This window comes from Mirounga angustirostris, unplaced genomic scaffold, assembly GCF_029215605.1.
Source record: "Mirounga angustirostris isolate CCGP_5_RB_7025 unplaced genomic scaffold, mMirAng1.0.hap1 SCAF_16, whole genome shotgun sequence".
Classification (NCBI taxonomy): Eukaryota; Metazoa; Chordata; class Mammalia; order Carnivora; family Phocidae; genus Mirounga; species Mirounga angustirostris.
Genome location: NW_026991724.1, coordinates 26,659,128 through 26,674,976, shown reverse-complemented (window position 1 = coordinate 26,674,976; position 15,849 = coordinate 26,659,128). Strand labels below are relative to the sequence as shown.

Sequence of the window (15,849 nt, the reverse complement as noted above, 5' to 3'; positions counted from 1 at the left end):
ATCTCCTTTGCTCTGGGGGGTCTCCCAAAGCGGGGGGAGCATGCATCTCTAGGACCTCGGCCAGTACCAGCTCTGCAAGGAGTTCTCTAGGGTGAGACGCACGTCTGTGTCTTGGCTCCACCTGGGGTGATCTTGGATCAGATAACCCTTCCCTAGCCTCAGTTTGCTCGTCTGTAAAATGGCAAACCAGTAGGACCAGCCTCACGGAGTGACGCTCCTGCTGTGATCATTGAGGTGCTGCTGGAGTACCCCTCTCGGCGGCGCCCTGGCTCTGGCCGGTGCTGTGTGAGGTCTGATGAAGGCCTCGCCTGCGCACCGATGCTTGGCTTTAGGAGTCTTTGACGCCTGAGGTCTGTCCCGCTCTGCTGGTCCGCAGCTCCAGAGACCAGGGACTAGGTTCTGCCCGTGTAGTCTGTGTCGAGGTCCACGTGTGGGCCCCTGGCTCCTGGGCCTGGGGTTCAGCCTCCAGAGCACAGGACCCCTCCCTCCTTGGCTGAGTCAAGTGGGGGACTCCCGGGGTGGTGACCAGGGCATTCTGCAGCCCTGTTGGAGGTGCTGGGACAGTGTGGCCCCCGTCATGGATGCTGACCGCATCAGAGTCGGCTGCATAGGGCAGCGGGTGTGTGTACAGGGGGCAGACCATAGCCCCCCCCAACCCGCCACCCCCCCTCCCCCAGGCAGGGGATGGAGGGAAGGAAGAGGGTGCGACGGGAGTGGGCAGGGTTCTCTGAAGTGTGAAATGGGGCTGGGAAGGTGCCAAGCAGACAAGCCAGGCAGTGCCCTCCCCCTTCCTGGTAGGGGCTGGAATCTTCTCTTTGTCCCTGGTCCCGCTCTCCTACCCCTCAGAGGGTCCAGAGGTCAGGGCTGCAAGGACGGAGGTTTTCTGGGTGGGGTTCCAGTCTTCCCATTGAGCTCCCGGAAGGAAAGTTTCATGCTCTAAGAATTTCCCGTCAAGGTGCTCTAGAGGCTGAGCTGGCCAGGGCCACAAGGCAGGGGGCATGGAAGGTGGGAGGGAGGGAGTAGGGCTCTGTGACAGGCCCAAGGGTTGACTTAGGGCAGGCATAAGCCGGTCAGAAAGTACACAGAGATATGTAGTTAACACCTATGGTGCCGACCACATGCGTGGCCGTGTTCTCAGTCCTTTATAAGTATCAATTCATGTACAGATGTGGAAAGTGAGGACCAGAGAGGGTGAGGAACCAGCCCAAGGACACACAGCTAGCGAGCAGGAGACGTTGGAGTTGAATGCAGGCAGTCTGGCTCCAGAGTCCACTCCACTGCTTAAGAGTGAGTTAAAGGAAGCCAGGCAGACCCTCCCACTCACATCCCAAGAATGCCCATGGGGACAACGTAGTCCACCTTGGAGTGGCCAGGGTAGAGTGGAGATGAGCCTGGAAGGGTCAGAGTCATGCAGTTTGTTCCTCGTCTGCATTTGAATTCCCTCTGTGTACTTTGCGCAACCTCGCTTGTGCCCCTCCAGTGACTGGAAGGTCACTTCTTTGTCTCGGCCTTTTTGCTCTCAAAGCTCAATCCAGGAGGGTTGATGCAAAGTGGATGACTCTGCCCTGTCCAGGGCCCTTGTCTACCAACAGGGGTAGCTCACTTTGAAGGTCAGTAGGCCATAGAGGTACATGGATTTTTGGCCAGCTCCGTTTTTGCTTGCTGTGTGATGTCAGGAAGCCATTGGCCCTCTCTGGGCCTTGAATGCAAATACTATAAAATGGAGAATCTGGACCAAATCTATAAGTAATCGGTCAGCTATGAGTTCACAAGTATAGAGCAGTGGTTGCAGAGAGGGGGGCTGCCTGGGGGAGGTGACATTTGTCTTGGGGATCAGAGGTGGCTAGCAGCAGGGACTGGCAGGAGGGGGAGAAAACAAGGGGGTCCAGGAGGGACATAGCTCTGTCTCCAGATGCTGGGTTTCCTCCCGTTGGTCTGAGGCAGCAGCATGCAGTTACAAAAGGGGCCAAAATGCTCAGAGAGGAGAACACAGAGGGAAACCTTAAAAATCACAACCTGGTTGACAGTGACCGTTCCCTAAAAAACTTTCATAGGCTTCTTCTAAGGGGTCCTGTGATGCCACAGAGGCAAGATGATGAGGCCAGTTGACTAATAACTGGACTGACAAGGCCCTTGAAATTGGGGTTCCATTATGCGTGGTGGGACATAGGAGACTGGCTCTAGCTTCACGGGGTCAGGTTAGTTCAAGGACGAAGACAGTGAGCTCCTGCCTGGGCCCCCCGTCCCTTTAATGCTACCCTCCAATATTCTGTCCAAAAGCCACCTCTTCCTGGGAGCCCCTTGGCTTCCCCTAAACTGAGACGTCTCGTGCGCACCCAGGTCTCCAGGCTTCCTCTTGTCTGGCTTGTGGCAGATGATGGCATGTGTCGCCACAGCCACATGCAGTTCCCCATGAACTGAAGGAGCCCGTGTGTGTGTCCACGCCGCGCTCAGTCGCGGGGCTAGCTGGCCGTGGGGAGGCCACCTGGCTTCTCTCTCCCAGTGCCAGGCATGCAATTTCCTGCCAGGCACCACAGTCCTGCCAGGCACCACAGTCCAGGCAGGGAAAGCCCTGGCCTCTGGAATAATCCTGGGCAGGTCATTTAACCCCTTGGGTTTCCGATTCCTTGTCTGGGAAAGGGGCCAATGGTAGGACCCACTTCACAGAGCTGAAGTGACAATGAATAGAAGTACAGGGTTGCGGTGGGAGAACACAGGCGGGCAGACTGGTGTTCAGCTAATGGAGGCCATGGAGGGGCAGAAGTGCGCGCGCTACACCAGGGTGGGGCTGGGGGGGTAAGTGGGGGTGCTCCCCCCACTTCCGCCATACTGTCAGTGTCTCCCGGTCAGCCTTTGTCCAGCTGGGGTGGGGGCGGGGGGCGCCCTGGGAACTGACTCCCCCTGCTGGTCATGACAGGAAGCACCCTTCTCCACCGTTCCCTGCAGGGGGCGCTGCGGGGCCGTTGAGCCTTCATTTCACTCACCCCCTCCAACTGCCCAGCCTTTGTCCAGCAACCCCCCGTGCACTCAGCTCTGTCGGCAGAGATGGGCCAGGAGCTGCCTCGCTAGCTGAGGAGGGACTGCACCATCCTGCATTGTGTGGGGGACAGGGGAGGCCCTGGCCAGTGGTGGGAAGCCAAAGGAGGCCAGGACTGACTGTAGAAGGAGTTGGGGAAGGCTTCCCGAAGGAGGTGTCCTCTGAGCTGGGTCTTGGGGATGATGATGGTGAGGTTCCTGGAGGAGAACCGGAAGAGCCCCCTTTTTCCTGCATCTCCTCCAGGCCTGGAGGGGCAGGGTGGTGGGGGTGGTTCCAGATGGTGCTGTGGAGCCTTCCCCACCAGATTCTAGCCAAGATGACCCCATCACTGCTGGGTCTAGAAGAAAGTACTATTATTTGCCCCATTTTCTGTGATTTGCACAGGGTCATGCAGCAAGTGAGAGGAGGAGCCAGGACTTGAACTCAGCCAGGCTCTGGACAGCCACTGCCCCTTGATGCTCAGCTTCTGGCAGCTCTGGGGAGACCCACGGGCTGTTTCCACACTTGCTTCCTTACCTCACATCCCACACCCAAGCTACACCGGCCTCCCCCTCTGCAGGGCTGGCCCAACCACCTCGCAGATCTGGCCCCAGCTAACACTCCTGGCCTCTTTCAGGTGCTGACTTCTCAGGGTGACCTTGGGGAGGAAGATGGCCGCCCAAGTGCTGCGGCAGAAGGCGCTGTTCCTGCTAGGTCTGCTCTTCCTGGTTCAAGGTAGGCTATCTTGGGGATGCCCTGGGACTGTTGTGACATACATTACAATGCCCCCACGTCTAGGACAGCTGCCAGCATATCCACTAACCCCTTTGGGCAGGCACGGGGCTTTAGACACAGTTTAGCAAGTGGATGGTATCTTGCAGAAAAAGGCATCCCTTCTTTATGCAGATGCAGCCCCACAGTGCACAGCTTGGGGTGGGAAACATGGACTGGGTTTTGGCCCCACTCAGCTCTGCAGCCAGAGCATCCTTGTGCAGTGCACAGCCTGCACAACCGTCTAGGGCAGGCATGGCCTCATGAAGTACTTTGTTGCTATTAAAATGTTTTTTTGCCTTTGAAATTATTATTAATTTTTAGTTCTTTTCATAATTTGAAGCTAGTAATTTGTGAGGAGGGCACATTCACATTTTTATAGACCTTTGAGGTATAGGCCCTTGGAACGTATGTAGATCCCAGGCACTGGGATCCAGTATTCTGGGCCCAAGGCCTAAACCCCTCTCCTGCCCCTGGCTGCTCCCTGCCCCAGAGTCCCATCTGTAGTCTTTACCTCCCCAGGTACCTCCCCAGGGGGGGCCCGTGAAGACTTCCGTTTCTGTGGCCAGAGGAACCAGACACAGAAGAGCAGCCTCCATTACAAGCAGACGTCAGAGCTGCACATCTCCATCAAGAACTCGGAGGGAGCCCTCACAATTCATGCTCCCTTCCTGGCAGTGCTCCCGGCTTCCCAGCCCTTCCCTGACCCCAGGGGCTTCTACCACTTCTGCTTGTACTGGAACCGCCATGTGGGGATACTGCATCTTCGCTATGGCAAGAACGACTTCTTGCTGAGTAACCAAGCCTCTGGACTCCTGTGCTTCCGGCACCACAAGGAGAGCCTGGCTCAGGGCCCCCCGCTGCTCGCCACCTCTGTCAGCTCCTGGTGGAGCCCCCAGAACACCAGTCTGCCCAGTGCTGCCGGCTTCACCTTCTCCTTCCACAGTAAGGCGACTTCCGGGCAGAAGGAACAACTTGGACAAAGGCCTGGAGGCTGGGCAGTGGACTGGGTCTGAATGACCGGTCATGGTCATGGAGCTTAGGCTTTGTTCCCAGGCAGTGGGGAGCCATTGAAGGTGTCTGAGGAGGGGAAGGGTGTGATCCAAGATGTGCTTCAGGAAGGTCTGTGGGAAGGTAGGCGTGAAGGCAGAGGGGCGAAGTCCCATCCAGAGGCTGCAGGGAAGGTCCAGGTGAGGGAAGATGAGGCCTGCGCAGGGTGGGAGCAGCGAGCGTGGAAAGGCGGGAGTGGGTGTGAGGAGCCAGAGGCCACACAAGCCCCCCACGCCCCCAGCCCTCCTGGGGTGGGCCCTCCCAGCTCCAGGTGCGTGGGCAGAAGGGCACCGGGGCAGGTGTGTCCTGGCCGGCCCTGCTGGGGCTGGAGTTGCTGGGGGTCCCGTGTGGCAGAGCCCGCATGTGGCCGACTTCTGGGTGACCTTGGGGGATCCACCCCACGTTTTGAAGGCTCAGTTTCAACTTCTATAAAACTGGGGCGAGAGGCCTTCACAGTCACCAGAGGGTTAAATGGGAGTAGGAGGGGTGTGGCCCGCGCCTGGCTCCCAGCGTAGCCTCAGGGCCTCTGTCTGTCCCCTCCTCCAGATCCTCCCCAGAAGGCCTCCCACAATGCCTCGGTGGACATGTGTGAGCTGAAAAGGGACCTTGAGCAGCTCAACCAGCTTCTGAGGCACCCCGGAAAGAACTCAAGGAGGCCCTCGTCCACCCTTGCCAGCCAGTAAGTGTGGCCCCAGAGACCTGGATGTGGGCAGGGCAGTGACCTGGAGTGGGAGACAGGATGGAGGCCTCTCCTGGGGCTGCAACGTTGCCCTCATCTTTCCACCTCCTCCTTGAGAAGAATCGAAATCCAGCCCCGCAGGCCGAGCCCCTGACCTTTGTAAAAACAAGTATCACCATCCCCAGCCAGCCACCCAAGCCCTCTTCCCCATCAAGAAAGGAGAACTGACCAGCTCATTTGAGAGCTTGGCAGACTGAGGCCCAGGTTTGGATAGGGCTGCTCCATGGCCACAGAGCGGGTCAGTCCAGGCAGAGCTGGGCCCGGAACCTGGTGCTCAGGATTACCGCCCCCCTTTCCTGTTTGCTCTGATGTTCCAGCTTCCTCTCAGCCCGCCCCCCACTCGCCCACAGGCCATTCTCTCCCCCACAGCAGCACCAGTCCTAGGGCTGTTTTCTCTCGTGCCCCCTCCCTGCTGCCCCCTGACCCTCCCGCCCCTGTCTCTGCCTGCCTCTTTCCTGTGTCTCTGCTGAGAGTCCCCGTCTAGCTCCATGTCCCTGTCCGCCTGGATCAACCTCCCCGCCCCTTCTCCCCCTGCCAGGAGGCTGCAGAGCCTGGAGTCGAAGCTGACCTCTGTGAAGTTCCCAGGGGACACGCTGTCCTTTGAGGAGGATCTGGTCAACGCCACGGTGTGGAAGCTGCAGCCCACAGCTAGCCTCCAGGACCTGCACATCCACTCCAGGCGTGAGGTCAGGGGTCAGGGGCCGGGGGCCAGGCTGGCTGGGGCAGGAAACAGATGTGGAGGCGTGAACACTCCCCTCCCCGGGGACTCTGGGAGCCAGATGTGTGCTGACAAGGAAGGTCTCGGGCCTAAAGAGTCCCCTGTTAGCGGCTGCCCTGTGGCAGAGGACCCTTCCTGGCACAGTGGTGGGGATGGGGCAGGGGAGGGGGGACCGACATCAGGGGCTCCTATAGTATCCCCGTGGGACCAGAAGACCCAAAGCGCCCGTACGTGCATGTCAGCCTTGAGACTGCCCCTTGCGTGGGCCCAGCGGCCGGGAGCCACCCACGCTGCCCTCATGCTACCCCCTGGGGAGCCCAGGTGGCACAGCAGTCTCCCAGGCCTGTTTGCCCCCCAGGGCCCTGGGCTCTACCCACCAGGCTCCCCAGCCAGGGCTGGAGCCAAGGAAAGGAGGGTTTCCTGGAGGAGGCGGGCTTCGAGGTGGCAGCATCCAGGAAGGTGTTGGGGGCGGGGGCGTGTAGAGACCTGGGAGCCCACCCCTGGCTGAACCCCACGGGGTTCTGGTCTGCAGGAGGAGCAGAGTGAGGTCCAGGAGTACTCGGTGCAGCTGCCCCGCACGCTCTTCCAGAAGACCAAAGGCCGGAGAGGGGAGGCTGAAAAGAGACTCCTTCTGGTGGACTTCAGCAGCCAAGCCCTGTTCCAGGTGGGGGGCACCGGGGAAAGCAGTTTCTGTCTGATGGGGAGGTGGAAGGCGGGCATAGAGCCAAGCCCCCTCGTCCAGAAGTTAGAGCCTTTCCTTGTAAGGGCAGAAACTGGACTGTGACATGCGAATCCCCCCCGGAGAATGCTAAATTATGTTGTTTTCACTACAGTGTAAATGACTACATGTTCAAGAACTGTTGCCAGAGGGAGACTGAGCATCTCAGAGCAATGTGTGGGGGAGAGACAGGAGTCTAGGGAAACTAGGGGACATCTGGGCCTTCTCAGCCTTGAGCCCTCCCCACTTCCTCTCCTCCCCCATCCCATGTATCTAGGACAAGAATTCCAGTCAAGTCCTGGGTGAGAAGGTCTTGGGTATCATCGTGCAGAACACCAAAGTAGCCAACCTCTCGGAGCCCGTGGTGCTCACCTTCCAGCACCAGCCACAGCCGGTGAGTGCAGACAAACCAGCCAAGGAGACAAGGGTCCCTGTTTGTCTTTTCTGCCCTGCCTCCTGAGTCACTTGTCTTTAACAAAATGACCAGCTGGCTGAGGACCTCAGCCAGTCAGGTCCACATGGGGTGGTGGCCTGACACTGACTTCCTCCACCTGGCCCAGAAAGGACTGGGCTGTGATGGGGTCCACTCTCCTTTCTTGTCCCTACAGAAAAACGTGACTCTCCAGTGCGTATTCTGGGTTGAAGACCCAACATGTGAGTGTGGAGGGGTCTCTGAGCTGGGTGGGTATCTGGAGGAGAAAGGGGGTCCTGGAGAGTCGGGGAGATGGGGTTAATCAGGGAGGGCTTCCTGGAGAAAATGGGCTTTGAAGAAGGAATGATGGCAGACTAGATATTTGCCAGGGGAAGTAAAGGCTCAGAAGAGTGACACAATTATGCATTTCGGGGGGTCCAGTGGGGGCCTGAGGGACTGGGCTTGATCAGAGCCCCATGGAACCCTTCCTCAGTGAGCAGCCCAGGGAGCTGGAGCGATGCTGGGTGTGAGACCATCGGGAGAGAGACGCAGACGTCCTGCCTCTGCAACCACCTGACCTACTTTGCAGTGCTCATGGTGAGTGGTCCTCTTCCTGCCCCGCGCAGCTCTACCCTGGGTTGGGTTCTTGCTGCGTGCCAGCCACCTTTCACATATATGTCATTCGTTCCTCACACCAACCCCCAAGGCGTCTCCTGCTGCTGTCCTATTTTATAGATAAGGAAACCGAGGCTCAGAGAGCTTAAGCAATTTACCTAAGGTCACACAGCTAGTAAGTAAAAGAGCTGGTCACTAAAACCTTTGCTCTTTATTCCCAAATTTGGGTGCATGACAAAAATGCAGATTCCTGGCCCTAACCTAGAATTCTGATTACACAGGCTGGGCGAGGGGCACACGTATGTTTCCAAAGAGCCCTCGAGGAGATACTGAGGCCCATTGTGGAGGGCCTCACAAAGGACTTCAGTGTCCTCAAGATCACAGAAGCTTTGTGTCCTAGGTTCATTCTCCCAGAATCTTGGGACCCAACTTCTGAGGGATCGGAGTGGTCTCCCAGCCCTCCCTGGGTGTGGGGTGCTCACTCCAGTATTGAACATTATAGAAAAAAATGAGTGCCAGGCCGGAAAAGGGATTCTCTGGTGGAGGGTTTTTTTTTTTGTTTTTTTTTTAAGATTTTATTTATTTGTTTGAGAGAGAGTGAGAGAGAGAGAACGAGCGGTGGGGAGCGGGAGAGGGAGAAGCAGGCTTCCCACTGAGCAAGGAGCCCAATGCGGGACTTGATCCCAGGACCCTGGGATCATGACCTGAGCCAAAGGCAGACACTTAACCGACTGAAACAGAAACAGGTGTCCCTGTTTCTTTTCTTTTCTTTCTTTCTTTTAAGATTTTATTTATTTATTTGGGAGAGAGAGTGAGAGAATGAGCAAGAGAGCACAAGCAGGGGGAGTGGCAGAGGGAGAGAGAGAAGCAGACTCCCCGCTGAGCAGGGAGCCCGATATGGGACTTGATCCCAGGACCCCGTGATTATGACCTGGGCGGAAGGCAGACGCTTAAACCGCTTAACGGGCTGAGCCACCCAGGCGCCCTCTAGTGGAGGCTTCTTGCCGGTAGTGGGTGGGGACCCATTTGAGGATGCGGTGACAACTGTAGAGCGTCTCTCCTTCCGAAGAATGCACTCACGGGACCACCCTCTGCTAGGTTCGGGGTGGTGGTGGTTCGTAGATGCCCGAGCCCCCCGCTCCCGGGGAGCTCAGGTTGTCCCTTCACCTGGGACAAACCCTCCGTGTCAAGCTGGGGACACTGAGGCCAGGCCCTGCCTGTCTCGTGGACCCAGGCCCCATCCGTGGAGGTAGACGCCGTGCACAAGCACTACCTGACCGTCGTATCCTACGTGGGCTGCGTCATCTCGGCTCTGGCCTGCGTCCTCACCATCGCCGCCTACCTCTGCCACAGGTAGGGCCTGGCCGGGCCGGGGAAAGGAAAGGCGGGGGTAGGGAGAACCTTCCTTCGGGCCTCTAAGCCGGGACCCCACGACCGTGGAGACCCACCCTGGAGATTGGCTTGACGCACCCCAAAATGCGTGTGGGGTTGTAGGAAGGAGCCCTGGGAGGCGGGGCTGCATCTCCTCCTCAGCTCTGTGGTGTTTGGATGACATGACACTTACAAACTTTATTATCAACACTGTACATGGGGAGAAGTGACATAAAAATCTAGATTTCTGCCTTTGAAGAATCAGATGTGTCACCACTGTTCCTGGAGCTTCCCATGCGCTACCCACAGTTCTAAGTGCTTCACATGCATGAAATTCGTTCAGGCCTCACAAGGGCCCTATGAAAGAGCGTTCAGAGAGGGTAAGGGACTTGCCTGAGGTCACACAGCGAGGAAGTGGCTGAGGCAGGCTTACACCCAGGCAGGCTGGCTCCAGGTCCACAAGGCCTGGGTTTCGGAAGCCAAGCAGTGGGCCAGGGTGGAGAGATCCTTCCAGCGCCCTATTGTCTGGTGTCTGATTTAAGGCCTGGCCTCCGCGGGCATTCGAGTTTGACAGAGCCTCCCCCATCCCCCCCATGGAAGCTTCTGTCACTCCACTTCTGTTGTTTGGGTGCCCGAGGAAGAACGAGCCCCACGGAAAGGCTTGGGTGGAGTGAGGAGCGCCTGCACCCATCCTCACCCCGGCCGTGTGGACGGGTCTGGATGGTCCATGCTGGGCGTGGCTTAAGTTGAGGTCCACCTGCAGTCAGGGCCTGGGCCCGTTTGCGCGGGGGGTGTGGGTGCGAGCGCGCGGGGTGTGATCGCTGTCCGCACGGGTGGGGGGCGTGGGCTTGCGGGCGCGTCATTGATGGTGTTGTGTGAGCCCGCAGCTGTGTGCGTGCTGGGGCTGGAGTGGTGATTAGGGGCAGGCTCCGGGGAGGCCGGGGGGTGGGGGCCGAGCCCCCCGGCGCCTACCCGTTAATCACAAAAGGGTCCAAGGACAGGGCCAGGAACCTTAGGGACTGAGCGTTTTGTCTGTGGCCAACAGAGACGAGTGAACTGCAGGCGGGGGGAGGGAGCAGCCCAAGGTGGTAGCTCGAGGCACGGGTGGGTGGGCGTGGCTATCCCGTCCCGCCCTCCGGCACAGGTGGTGGGTGGGTGGTGCCGGGCAGGGCACAGGTGGTGGGTGGGTGGTGCCGGGCAGAGCGCAGGTGGTGGGTGGGTGGTGCCGGGCAGAGCGCAGGTCCCGGCGTGGGGGCGTGGGGACGGGGGAGGAAACGCCCAAGGTGCCCTGGATCGGGTAGAGTCCTGGGGTGGGAGGGGCGCTGGGACGTGCACACAGACTTGCAAACCTGAAGACAGACAGGCCCCCCCCCCCCCCCCCGCCGCCACAATCAGCCTCACAGACACACGGCTGTGCAGACAGGCGGACACAGAACACGGGTGGCATGGATTCTCCAAAACAGCAGCAAATCCAAAGTCTTTCCCCTCCAACTCTGGGAGCATCTGGTTGATCATAGTGGCTGGATTTGTCTTGCTTGCTCTGTCCGTGGCTAACTCTGTTGTTAAATGTGCCCACGGTGCCCGAGCCTGTGGGTGTTGGGCACACAGTAGGTGCACAGGGACAGGTGGGGAACGACCTGGCTGCAGCCATAGGGATAGGATAGGATAGGGTGTGTGTGTGTATATATACCCTGGGAAGGCTGCCTGGTGGAGGAGTGCTGCCCCCCACCTTCCCAAGCTGGCCACCAGGGTGACCCCAACCCCTCCCCTGTGCAGGAGGAAGCCTCGGGATTACACCATCAAAGTGCACATGAACTTGCTGCTAGCGGTCTTCCTGCTGGACGTGAGCTTTCTGCTGAGTGAGCCGGTGGCCCTGACAGGCTCCGAGGCTGGCTGCCGTGCCAGCGCCATCTTCCTGCACTTCTCTCTGCTCGCCTGCCTCTCCTGGATGGGCCTTGAGGGCTACAACCTCTACCGACTGGTGGTCGAGGTCTTTGGCACTTATGTCCCTGGCTACCTGCTCAAACTGAGCATCATGGGCTGGGGTAAGTTGGGAGAGGGCGCTGGTGGGCCCCCAGACCTGCCTCTTCTACTTGGTAAAATGCAGGCACCTGGTTCCACTTCTCTGCTTACCTCTCTGTTCCCGCACTCTTTCCTTCACCCACTCATCCTCAGTTGTTCTTCACCTGGGCTGGGTTAAGGTCCCCTTTAGGAAGATGAAGTGGTGAGCATTGCCCCAAGAAACACATATTCTCTACATTGCTCACTTTTTTAAAAGCGGGGTTTGCAGACAGAGCCACCGCGTATGGATGTGCAGGTTGTGCACTGCTCAAAGGCACCCAGTTGGGGGAGGAGTGGGCTGTCATCCAGTCCTCCACTCACCTAATTCAGCCTGGCAGTGGCTCTGTCTGTGGATCCTCCTAAGCTTCAGGTAACAGATTCCCTGTAGCTCTGGCATTTGTTCTTGGCCAAGACCACCCAATTTACCCATGGCCCAGACCTCTCAGTCAGACCTGGAGGCCCAGAGGGCACACTGCAAGTCCTTCTGGATGTTGCACAGGCCTGCCAGGCTCCACATGTCCCTCACCCAACTTGCTGCCCCTCCCGTGTTTCTCCTCTGGCCCTTTCTTGGTTCACTCCATCGATTTACATAAAATTCCTTCAGAGTTGGCTCTGTGTCAGGACCCAGGTGTTTGGTGGTGGGTGACCCCTTCTGGAGAGAGCTCTCAAGCTCCAGCCCGTGGACAAAGTTAAGGCCCAGTGCAGACTCTGGAAGCACCCCCTTCAGCTGTCCCCCACCCTCCCAGTCTGTGCTTCCCATCTCCCCTTGTGACGTCCTGCCCCTTGGCGGGAAGTGCAGGCCCTTTCTCCCACGGGCCCCGGGATGGTGAGGGGGATGGTGGAAGGTCAGCGGAGACGGGGCTCTCTATGGGAAACCCAAACTGGAGCGGGGCAGGGGCGAGTCTGATCATGGAGGACCCTCCCCACACGGAGCTGCATATAAGCCTGGGAGAAGGGTCTTGCCAGAGGGCGGGGGACAGAGCTCCATGCTTTGCGGCCCCGCAGGCTTCCCCATCTTCCTGGTAATGCTGGTGGCTGTAGTGGACGTGAACACCTACGGCCCCATCATCTTGGCCGTGCAGAGGACCCCAGGGAGTGTCATCTACCCTTCCATGTGAGTGGCTGAGCACAGTGGGCTCAGGAACACGGGCCTCGGGGGGCAGAGGCCAGAGAGCGGCCTGGGCCGAGGCCGCACCGACCGAGCCAGGGCTGCTGGAGGTGTCGGCCTGGCGGAGGCTGGGGGGTCAGGGAGGGTGGGCACAGGCCTGGATTTGCCCGTCCCTCGCCGGCGACCTTGTGCGGCACCTGGGTTTCTTTGTGTGAGTGGGAATAGAGGTGGGAGCGGATGAAGGCGCGGAGAACTGGAAAGAAAGTAACGTGCCCCCGTGAGTCAGCGGTGTTGAAGGCGGCTCCCTGTAGCTTGGGTTCCCCGAGGCGCACATCCTCAGCCTGGGAAGCACCACGCCAGCCCCGCCAGCATGCACTCAACCCTCACATCTCTGCCCCCAGGTGCTGGATCCGGGACTCCCTGGTCAGCCACGTCACCAACCTGGGCCTCTTCAGCCTGGTGTTTCTGTTCAACACGGCCATGCTGGGCACCATGGTGGTGCAGATCCTGCGGCTGCGCCCGCACGCCCAGAAGTGGCCCCACGTGCTCACGCTCCTGGGCCTCAGCCTGGTCCTCGGTCTGCCCTGGGCTTTGATCTTCTTCTCCTTTGCTTCGGGCACCTTCCAGCTTGTCGTTCTCTACTTCTTCAGCATCATCACCTCCTTCCAAGGTAAGGCGTGGAGAAGAGCCCCCCCCCATCGCCCCCCGGCCCCGGGCAGGGCGCCCAAGCGTGGAGCGCGGGGTAGGGAAGGTATGGACCTAAACCGAAGGCTTCCCTTCTCTGGACTTCGGTCTTCCTGTCTGTAAAATGGGGGCCCCCAGGCCATAGCTGACAAGTCTTTGTTGAGTACCTGCTCTGTGCAGGCCCTGTGTTAAGCCTTGGGGCTACATTTGTGGACTGGTTGGGTGAGGGCCTTCCTTCCACGGAGCTCATCTCCTGTGGGAAAGACCAGGCGTGACGAGCAAGCCTGCAGCCATCTGAGGGGATCTCGCAGAGGAGGGCAGTCGGTGGCGATGTGATGAACCATCTGGGCTGGGCTGGGCTGGGGGACACTTTGGGAAGGGTGGCCAGGGAGGCCTCTGTGGGAGACATTTGAAGACAACAGAAGGGTCCAGCCAGGGAGAGATCAAGGGCCTTGGGACTCCACGTGTGTTCCCGGGCCCGTGGGCATCAGCATCACGGGGACTCTGGCCTCCCCAGACTTGCCGAATTAGAGCTGCATTGTAACAGGTGCCCCGGGGGGCATGTGTGCGGCGCAGGCTGAGGAGGTCTGGCCTACGGAGAGAGTGCCAGGCAGAGGGAGGAGTAAGAGCAAAGGTCCTGAAGCTAGCACTAGGCTGCGTGTTTGGAAGAACAGGGAGGGGGAGCGAGGCTGAAGGGTAGGTGGCAGGGAGGAGGGGAGAGGAGCAGAGGGGCTGGCTCCTGAGGGCTGGGGCTTGATGCCAGCAGGGTCCTTCTACCTACACCCCTCTGCACACCCCCACCACCCAAGGACAGACAGACAGATACACACAGACACACACACCCCTCTGTTCTGGCCCAGAGGTGCTTAAACAGGTACTCTGGAGCCTGAACACCAGGGTTTAACTCCTGGCTCAGCCAAGGCCCCTTGCCTCCCAGGACCTCAGTTTCCTCGTTTGTGAAGCAGAATAGTAATGAATAGGCCTGACCCCTTGAGAACCTTGACAGAATAAAATGAGATGGGGCTCAGGCCATTGTACAGTGTCTGGTGTATGGTGGGGTCCCCCCAAATCACAGGGGTGCTGGTAGCCTGTGTAGGGAGCGGGGGAAGGGTCAGGGCCGCCCCCCGCCTGCTGAACCCTGTGCTCCCTCACTGCCCCCAGGCTTCTTCATCTTCCTCTGGTGCTGGTCCATGCGGCTGCAGGCCCGGGGCGGGCCCTCCCCACTGAAGAACAGCTCGGACAGTGCCAGGCTCCCCATCAGCTCGGGCAGCACCTCGTCCAGCCGCATCTAGGCCACCAGCCACCCGCCAGGAGCTGCATGAGGAAACAGAGATGCGGCCTCTCCTCACCCCCACCTGCCACCCCCACAAGCCAGGCCTGACATTTGAGGGTCAGCCAGAGACTCGAGAAGAAGGCCCAAGCCCCTTGGGAGGAGGGGGCTGTTGCCAGACTCCCAGGCTGGGCCTTCTGAATTGGCCTGCGGGCTACTCACAACGGGCTCGGGAGTGGGACCGTACCCCTGCCGTCCTAACTGGGGGCTGCAGGCCGGTCTGAACTCACCGCCGCTGGGCCCAGCCCTCATGGCTGTGGATGGGAGCCCCTGGGCCCCACGGTCAAGTCCTGGACCTGTGAGGCCTGGCAGCATCCTGGGCCCTGTGCTATAGCCAATCTGTCTCCAGTGACCGCCACCAGGGCACTCTGCAGTCCTGTCATTTTAGCCTGAGAGTGGTACTCAGGGCACATGGGGTTGGGGCAGAGCTTTGAGCCAGAGCCCTGGAGGAGGAGAGCCCCCTCCCGGAGCATAGCAGCAACTCCTCTACCTCTGAGCCCAGGGCCCTCTGTCAGCCTCTCCAGCCCTCCCTCTCCAGCCCCCCATTCAGCCCTGGGCAGGGCCCTGATTCCAGGGCTGTATTTTGGGTTGTGGTTTCCAAGAGCTGTCTGCTGTAAACCTTTATTTACTGCACGGGCCTTTGCCTGGCCTTGACTCAGGCTTAGGATAGACGTGCTGGGCTGGGCTAGGTCGGTCTGTCCATGTGGGCCTTTCTATAAGCTGCATCGCCCTTGCTCACCACTGCCAAGCCCACCCCTCCCAGGGACCCTCAGCCTCTCCCAAAGCCCTCTTGTGGCAAGAACTGTGGAGCATAGCAGTGCAAATTTGTTTCTGCCCTAGTACTGGGAAGACTGAAGCGTGCCTCCCTCCGTGACCCTGGCCTAGAGCCCAACATGCTCTTAAGGGGTTGGAACTACAAGGGGAGCCACCATTCCTTGCTGGGGATCCAGGAAGACTTCCTGTAGGAGACAACATTTGATCTGGATCTCAGTCTTAAAGATGGGGGAGGACTTTCTTTTTAAGCACTATCTCATTTGTCTTTTGAATTTAAAGAAGTAGATGTTCATTGTAGAGAATTTGGAAACTGTAGAAGAGCACACAGAAAAAAAAAATCAGCTGTTGTTTTCACCTAAGAAACCACTGTAAATATCTGGAGCACTTTCTTCTGTGCTTTTATTAAGAGTCACTGATACAAACACCTTGGGGCCAATCAGGAAACAGATGAGAGAAGGCCACGTGTGAAAAAAATCAACTGC

General features: G+C 58.9%; 1 protein-coding gene across 3 annotated transcripts in view; it reads left to right on the top strand.

Annotated features, from left to right (window-relative positions):
- The window catches only part of ADGRG1 (adhesion G protein-coupled receptor G1), a 31,324-nt gene extending 15,576 nt beyond the window's left edge, over positions 1-15,748 (top strand). For all 3 annotated transcript variants that reach the window (XM_045891050.3, XM_045891051.3, XM_054511312.2), the window contains exons 2-14: positions 3,654-3,751; positions 4,310-4,732; positions 5,384-5,516; positions 6,115-6,262; positions 6,827-6,958; positions 7,290-7,406; positions 7,621-7,666; positions 7,918-8,021; positions 9,274-9,392; positions 11,187-11,455; positions 12,477-12,585; positions 12,981-13,249; positions 14,425-15,748. In XM_045891050.3, the coding sequence (XP_045747006.1) occupies positions 3,688-3,751; positions 4,310-4,732; positions 5,384-5,516; positions 6,115-6,262; positions 6,827-6,958; positions 7,290-7,406; positions 7,621-7,666; positions 7,918-8,021; positions 9,274-9,392; positions 11,187-11,455; positions 12,477-12,585; positions 12,981-13,249; positions 14,425-14,555 (2,064 nt within the window). In that variant the 5' untranslated portion in view covers positions 3,654-3,687 and the 3' untranslated portion in view covers positions 14,556-15,748. The remainder of the gene's footprint in view (positions 1-3,653; positions 3,752-4,309; positions 4,733-5,383; positions 5,517-6,114; positions 6,263-6,826; positions 6,959-7,289; positions 7,407-7,620; positions 7,667-7,917; positions 8,022-9,273; positions 9,393-11,186; positions 11,456-12,476; positions 12,586-12,980; positions 13,250-14,424) is intronic.
- Positions 15,749-15,849: the final 101 nt, after the last annotated feature.